Raw genomic sequence first — 8,484 nt, forward strand, 5'->3', positions numbered from 1 at the left:
AATATGCTGATTTGCTGCTCGAGAAACATTTCTGATTATTATTATATGTTGAAAACAGTTGTACTGCTTAATCTTTTTTTTCAGGATTTTTTGATGAATAGAAAGTCTAAAAGAACAGTATTTATTTGAAATAAAAAAAAATGTTAACATTATAATTGTCTTTACTGTCACTTTTGATCAATTTAATCTGTCCATGCTGAATAAAAGTATTAATTTATGGTAAAAAATTAAAATAAATCACTCACCCCAAACTTTTGATTTTAATTAAAATACAATCTATTATTACAACATGACACATAACCAAATCCAAATGTTGACATTTCCCACACAGCAAATATATATGTAGTTTATACAAATATTTTAAATATATGTTAAACAGTGAAGGTCAGTGAAATATTCATTTGAAATAGAAAATATATTTAGTTTCAACTCATATACCTAAGGGGGTCTGAATACTTTCCGTACCCACTGTATATATATATATAAACAATTATTTCAGGAAAATAAGTTGCCTATAGAGAGGCTAAATGCAAATGAGTGAATTAGCATACTAGAGATCAAACAAATATTATAAAATAATTGTTTCATATATTGTAATTTTGGGAACATTGTAAAGTACTTTCCTTGCTGATTTTTATTCAGATGTGTTATATGTTCACATGTGTTACAGACAGCAAATAAAGTTCTTCAAATTGATGTATTTTCTTGGATTGAAATATATGGATGGCAAAATATATTTTAAATGCTTATAGATTTGTTTTAATTTTGTCAAATATACATGAAAGTTTTTTTTTTTTTTTTTGCTGCTGTATGGGTTAGCAAAAATAACAGATTTCTCATTAAGATTCAAACAGTGATATGTGTGTTTGAGAAGTTTGGATGAATCAAACACTAGAACCATAGAACCATCAGTTTGCCACACTGGGTTTAAAACCACTTCTCCACGTCTCACCTGGGACCGAATGAGGTTTGAGCGCCACAGTTTAAACACAAGCCACTTTACTCATTCACTTACTGCGTGGATTTGCATGTGTTTTTTCCTCACAGACCGTGTAATTCCTCACATTAGAGCCTCTTTGCTATCCATGAATCTCCACAGCAGAGTTTAGCTGCGTTTAGAAGGCAAACACACATGCTTTACATGCTTTGCTTCATTTAAAAATGCAAAACTATTTCTGATTGCTAGATAATTATTATGCATGCCGTGTTTATGAGTTAAAATTAACCGAGAGGCTACATCAAATATTTGTAGTTTTAAAAATTCATGTTACACCTCAGGACTATTTAAAGCAAACTTGTGAAGGAAAAGAAAGTTCAATAAATTATTAAATTGAACACGTTACATGACCTAAAATATAAATTTTTCTTTGCACATGCAGTACTGTTCAAGTTTGGGGTCGGGAAGAGATTTTCTTTTTAGGAAATTAATACTTTTATTCAGTAAGTATGCATTAAATTGATCAAAAGTGACAGCAAAGACATTTATAATGTTACAACATATTTCTATTTCAAATAAATGCTGTTCTTTTGAACTTTCTATTCATCAAAGAATCCTGAAAAATAAAATTTCCAACAAAAATATTGAGCAGCAGATCAGCATATTATACTGATTTCTGAAGATCATGTGACACTGAAGACTGGAGTAATGATGCTGGAAATACAGCTGCGCATCACAGAAATAAATTACATTCTAACATATATTCTAAAAGAAAACAGTTATTTTAAATTGTAATAATATTTCTAATTTTTTTACTGTATTTTTGATTAAATAAATGCAGTCATGGAGAGCAGAAGAGACTTCTTAACAAAAAAGCCATCCCTAATACACATACACAAGCATCATGTCATATTTGTACCGTCCCTCCATGCCTCCAGGTCCATTGATGGGACGTTCCCGCAGAACACAAAGTCCTCTGGGTAAGATCCCAGTCTGAACGGATCGAGGGGAACCTCTGTCACGCCGCTGTTGTCACAGATGACACGAGACAGAGAGTGGGCTTGGAGTTCCTGTCTTTGTTTTGGGGAAAACACACCAGGATGTTCCCACCAGAATCTGAAACACACAACAGAAATATCAACAGTTTGACTGATGCAATGTCTTATTCTTGTCATTTTGACAAGACTAAGTCAATCATTTCACACACACACACACACACACAAAATAAAACTGCGCTGCAAAAATGATTTTCTTATTCAGTATTTTTGTCTTGTTTTCCAGTGTAAATATCTAAACAAATAACAAGCAAAATTATTACATATTAAGTCTTGTTCTCTGAAAAATTAAGTTAAGTTTGAAATTGATTCATGAGTCTTTTTGACCGATTCACTCAGAAGAATCAGTTCATGAGAGTCGCACTATTTGAACTACAACTGCAACTCTTAAGAACTGGTTCTTTTGAGGAAATCAGTTAAAAAAGACTCTCATTTTAATTGAAAGTGACATGTGGCCAAGTATGGTGACCCATACTCGGAATTAGTGCTCTGCATTTAACCCATCCAAAGTGCACACACACAGCAGTGAACACACACACACCATGAACACACACCCGGAGCAGTGGGCAGCCATCGGGTTACAAGTCCGACTCTCTAACCATTAGGCCACGACTTCCTAATGTTTAATATTTTTAAATTAAAGAACCATTTATGATCCACCAACTCTGATCTGAATGAGCCCTAAGCAAACCAATAACTCATTAGTTTGAAATTGAGGTTACGAGTCCGACTCTCTAACCATTAGGCCACGACTTCCTAATTTCAATTCAATCTAATGTTTAATATTTTTAAATTAAAGAACCATTTATGATAACAAAACTCTGATCTGAATGAGCCCTAAGCAAACCAATAACTCATTAGTTTGAAATTGATTCATGAGTCATTTTGACCGATTCACTCTAAAGAATCAGTTCATGAAAGTTGCTCTAATCAAAAGTAATTTTAAGAAAGTAATTTTACAAAACTAAAACACTTTTTTTAAACTTACATTAATGCTTAATTTTTTCATTAAAGAACCATTTTTGATAACAAAACTCTGGTCTGAATGAGCCCTAAGCAAACCAATAACTCATTAGTTTGAAATTGATTCATGAGTCATTTTGACCGATTCACTCTAAAGAATCAGTTCATGAAAGTTGCTCTAATCAAAAGTAATTTTAAGAAAGTAATTTTACAAAACTAAAACACTTTTTTTAAACTTACATTAATGCTTAATTTTTTCATTAAAGAACCATTTTTGATAACAAAACTCTGGTCTGAATGAGCCCTAAGCAAACCAATAACTCATTAGTTTGAAATTGATTCATGAGTCTTTTTGACCGATTCACCAAAAATAATCAGTTCATGAAAGTCACACTAATTGGACCACAACTACAACTCTTATGAACTGCTTCTTTTGAGGCAATCAGTCAAAAAGTGGGAAATAATTATCGTAATGTTAAAACTCTGGCCCAAATGAGCCCTAAGCAAAGCAATAACTCATTAGCTTGAATTTGACTTGTGAGTCTTTTTGACTGATTCCCTCAAATGATCCAATTCATGAGAGTCACACAAACAAGTCTTAATATCTTATGTCATTCTGCGTCTCAAGAAGCAAACCAATAACTCATTAGTTTGAAATTGATTCATGAGTCATTTTGACCGATTCACTCTAAAGAATCAGTTCATGAAAGTTGCTCTAATCAAAAGTAATTTTAAGAAAGTAATTTTACAAAACTAAAACACTTTTTTTAAACTTACATTAATGCTTAATTTTTTCATTAAAGAACCATTTTTGATAACAAAACTCTGGTCTGAATGAGCCCTAAGCAAACCAATAACTCATTAGTTTGAAATTGATTCATGAGTCATTTTGACCGATTCACTCTAAAGAATCAGTTCATGAAAGTTGCTCTAATCAAAAGTAATTTTAAGAAAGTAATTTTACAAAACTAAAACACTTTTTTTAAACTTACATTAATGCTTAATTTTTTCATTAAAGAACCATTTTTGATAACAAAACTCTGGTCTGAATGAGCCCTAAGCAAACCAATAACTCATTAGTTTGAAATTGATTCATGAGTCATTTTGACCGATTCACTCTAAAGAATCAGTTCATGAAAGTTGCTCTAATCAAAAGTAATTTTAAGAAAGTAATTTTACAAAACTAAAACACTTTTTTTAAACTTACATTAATGCTTAATTTTTTCATTAAAGAACCATTTTTGATAACAAAACTCTGGTCTGAATGAGCCCTAAGCAAACCAATAACTCATTAGTTTGAAATTGATTCATGAGTCATTTTGACCGATTCACTCTAAAGAATCAGTTCATGAAAGTTGCTCTAATCAAAAGTAATTTTAAGAAAGTAATTTTACAAAACTAAAACACTTTTTTTAAACTTACATTAATGCTTAATTTTTTCATTAAAGAACCATTTTTGATAACAAAACTCTGGTCTGAATGAGCCCTAAGCAAACCAATAACTCATTAGTTTGAAATTGATTCATGAGTCATTTTGACCGATTCACTCTAAAGAATCAGTTCATGAAAGTTGCTCTAATCAAAAGTAATTTTAAGAAAGTAATTTTACAAAACTAAAACACTTTTTTTAAACTTACATTAATGCTTAATTTTTTCATTAAAGAACCATTTTTGATAACAAAACTCTGGTCTGAATGAGCCCTAAGCAAACCAATAACTCATTAGTTTGAAATTGATTCATGAGTCATTTTGACCGATTCACTCTAAAGAATCAGTTCATGAAAGTTGCTCTAATCAAAAGTAATTTTAAGAAAGTAATTTTACAAAACTAAAACACTTTTTTTAAACTTACATTAATGCTTAATTTTTTCATTAAAGAACCATTTTTGATAACAAAACTCTGGTCTGAATGAGCCCTAAGCAAACCAATAACTCATTAGTTTGAAATTGATTCATGAGTCATTTTGACCGATTCACTCTAAAGAATCAGTTCATGAAAGTTGCTCTAATCAAAAGTAATTTTAAGAAAGTAATTTTACAAAACTAAAACACTTTTTTTAAACTTACATTAATGCTTAATTTTTTCATTAAAGAACCATTTTTGATAACAAAACTCTGGTCTGAATGAGCCCTAAGCAAACCAATAACTCATTAGTTTGAAATTGATTCATGAGTCTTTTTGACCGATTCACCAAAAATAATCAGTTCATGAAAGTCACACTAATTGGACCACAACTACAACTCTTATGAACTGCTTCTTTTGAGGCAATCAGTCAAAAAGTGGGAAATAATTATCGTAATGTTAAAACTCTGGCCCAAATGAGCCCTAAGCAAAGCAATAACTCATTAGCTTGAATTTGACTTGTGAGTCTTTTTGACTGATTCCCTCAAATGATCCAATTCATGAGAGTCGCACAAACTCTTAAAAAGTCTTAATATCTTATGTCATTCTGCGTCTCAAGGAAATGTATATTGATTTAAGGATCTTTAGACATTTGACTGTATCTGAGCAGTTTCTGCTGTCACTGCAGACGTGATTCAGACCGTGTTTAACACAGCATCAGCAAGCGCACCTGTCACCTTCCCTTAGAGTCTTCAAGTCTTAATATCTTATGTCATTCTGCGTCTCAAGGAAATGTATATTGATTTAAGGATCTTTAGACATTTGACTGTATCTGAGCAGTTTCTGCTGTCACTGCAGACGTGATTCAGACCGTGTTTAACACAGCATCAGCAAGCGCACCTGTCACCTTCCCTTAGAGTCTTCATCTGTTTCCCGATCAAGCATGCGAACAGCGGGCCGGTCCTGGCTCCAGACACCGGACGCTCCAGCAGACCTCCCAGCCACACGTCTATGTTGTTCGGATGGCCGTACACATCCATTATTTTCTCCACCAGAACACCACTGCCGACCAGCTTGACGAGATCTGATCTGGTTTCAACTCTGCCAAATCCACAGAAAGCCCTCCAGTCATTGTAACCTGTAATAGATCAGCCAATCAGATTCAGGTTTTCAGATCACATGCTTATTAAATACCAAATAATAGTAACCATGAAGAATTACACTCTTTAAGTTCTGTAGAAATTGCATACACAATTATTCCAGTTCAAAAGAGCTGCAGTCGTAGTTCAATTAATGCGACTCTCTTGAACTGATTCTTTAGAGTGAATCGGTCAAAGCGACTCACAAATCAATTTCAAACTAATGAGTTATTAGTTTTCTTAAGGCTCATTGGGATCAGAGTTTTGTTACCATAAACAGTTCTCTAATGAAAAATATTAAACATTAAGTTACACATTTTTTTAAAAGTAAAATTAATAAAAAAAATATTTTTTAACTGATTTCCTCAAAAGTCTCAGGTCTATTAATTAATGTTAACAGATGCAAAATTTGCCTTTAATAATGTAAATTAACACTAACATGAATAAATGTAGAAATATTTTTCATTGTTAGTTTGTTAACTAATGTAGTTAACTATTGTTAACGAGTAGAACCTCATTGTAAAGTGTTACCAATGAATCTATAATAATTATATTAAACAAAAATAATACTTATAATTACTCATAATTAGTATTTTTTATTAAAGAACCAATAATGATTACAAAACATTGATCTGAATGAACCGTGAGCAAACCAATAACTTGAATTTGATTTGTGAGTCTTTTTGACTAATTTGCTCGAAAGAATCAGTCACTTAAATGAATCAGTTGCTCTAATTGGACTTCAAATGCAACTGAAAAATATTAAAAAAACACTTAATTATAGTAACTGTACTAAACAATAATAATAATTTTGTTCTTTTGAGGAAATCAGTGCAGGGTTACTGATTAAGTATCTTAATTTAATTTAATTTTTTTCAGTTTTAGTCATTTTATTACATTAAGTGATTTTGAGGAAATCAGACCAGTGCTATTTTAGTATCATCGAGATACTATTATAATGTTTTATAAATATCTTGAATCAGTTTTTATTTAGGTTAGGTTTTCATTTTAATTCATAACATTTTTTAAAGTCTTAGTCATTTTTAGCAATTTCGTGTTTTTTTCATTTTTTTAAATTTTTTTAAATATATATATAGTTTTTATTCATTTTTATTTCAGTTTTAGTTATTTTAATAGATTAAGTTAAACTTCATGAAAATGAGAAATGATGCATTGGAAAGTAGCTGAAACGAATTTAAAATTTAAAATTAGTTTAATTTTTTTAGTTAAGGTGTATTTTATTTAAAATACGTCAGTAAACAGTAGTGTGCAGTTATTAAATAAAAGTGAAACATTTTGAGGAAATCAGACCTGTGTTATTTTAGTAGCACTATTTTGAATCAGTTTTACATTTTATATTTTATGTTCAATTTTATTTAAAGTTTTAGTAATTTTGTTTTCATTTATTTTTAAATACTTTATTTTTTTTTTACATCCAGTTATTAAATGAAAATGTTGCCTTGGAATCTATAGCTGAAATAAAATAAGATATTTTTATATATGTATTTTATTGTATTCTGTTTTATTTCAGTTAAAATGTATATATATATATATATATATATGGCTTAGTTTGACAGTAATAACCCTGATGTAATGACCTGGTAAGCCGTGGTCTCGTCCGCGCTGCAGGTTCAGAGCAGCCAGATCCAGAGTCTCTGGGATGTTGAGAACCAGCAGTCTTTCCTTCAGCTCTTCTGTCATGAGATGCTCCTGGTTCTGCAGAGCAGCCGGTCGACCGAGAAGCCCCCGCAGGACCGGATCCAGCCCACCTGTAGAGCGCAGAACATGCTATCAAACAGAGTCTGACTAAAAGCTCCTTACCTCATTCCCCTGGTAAACAGAAACAATTTAAAGTTTTAGTAATTTTGTTTTCATTTATTTTTAAATACTTTATTTTTTTTTTACATCCAGTTATTAAATGAAAATGTTGCCTTGGAATCTATAGCTGAAATAAAATAAGATATTTTTATATATGTATTTTATTGTATTCTGTTTTATTTCAGTTAAAATGTATATATATATATATATATGGCTTAGTTTGACAGTAATAACCCTGATGTAATGACCTGGTAAGCCGTGGTCTCGTCCGCGCTGCAGGTTCAGAGCAGCCAGATCCAGAGTCTCTGGGATGTTGAAAACCAGCAGTCTTTCCTTCAGCTCTTCTGTCATGAGATGCTCCTGGTTCTGCAGAGCAGCCGGTCGACCGAGAAGCCCCCGCAGGACCGGATCCAGCCCACCTGTAGAGCGCAGGACATGCTATCAAACGGAGTCTGACTAAAAGCTCCTTACCTCATTCCCCTGGTAAACAGAAACAACAATGTTTTCAGTAAAATGACCTCTAGATGTGCAACTGGTCTGAACTTCAAACTATAAATCATTCAGTTACCAACCAAATGAGATAATTATTCAGTGCTTCATTAATGACTCAGTCAGTAGCAGCAGTAATTATTTAATATTGACATGTTCAATATTTCTGTCCCTTGCCTGGACATGCCTGCATCAATCAGCTCTATAATATAACTCTCTCTCTCTCTCTCTCTCTCTCTC

The 8,484-nt window shown here is 31.8% G+C and overlaps 1 protein-coding gene across 1 annotated transcript in view; it reads right to left on the reverse strand.

The window, feature by feature from the left end:
• tpo (thyroid peroxidase) overlaps window positions 1-8,484 on the reverse strand; it is a 45,267-nt gene that overhangs the window by 5,667 nt on the left and 31,116 nt on the right. Inside the window, exons 10-11 of the mRNA XM_016284075.1 lie at window positions 5,699-5,936; window positions 1,857-2,053 (exon numbers count right to left, since the gene is read on the reverse strand). Coding sequence (XP_016139561.1) covers window positions 1,857-2,053; window positions 5,699-5,936 — 435 coding nt within the window. The remainder of the gene's footprint in view (window positions 1-1,856; window positions 2,054-5,698; window positions 5,937-8,484) is intronic.

The sequence above is a fragment of the Sinocyclocheilus grahami genome, unplaced genomic scaffold, assembly GCF_001515645.1.
Source record: "Sinocyclocheilus grahami isolate Dianchi unplaced genomic scaffold, SAMN03320097.WGS_v1.1 scaffold179.1, whole genome shotgun sequence".
NCBI classification, from domain to species: domain Eukaryota; kingdom Metazoa; phylum Chordata; class Actinopteri; order Cypriniformes; family Cyprinidae; genus Sinocyclocheilus; species Sinocyclocheilus grahami.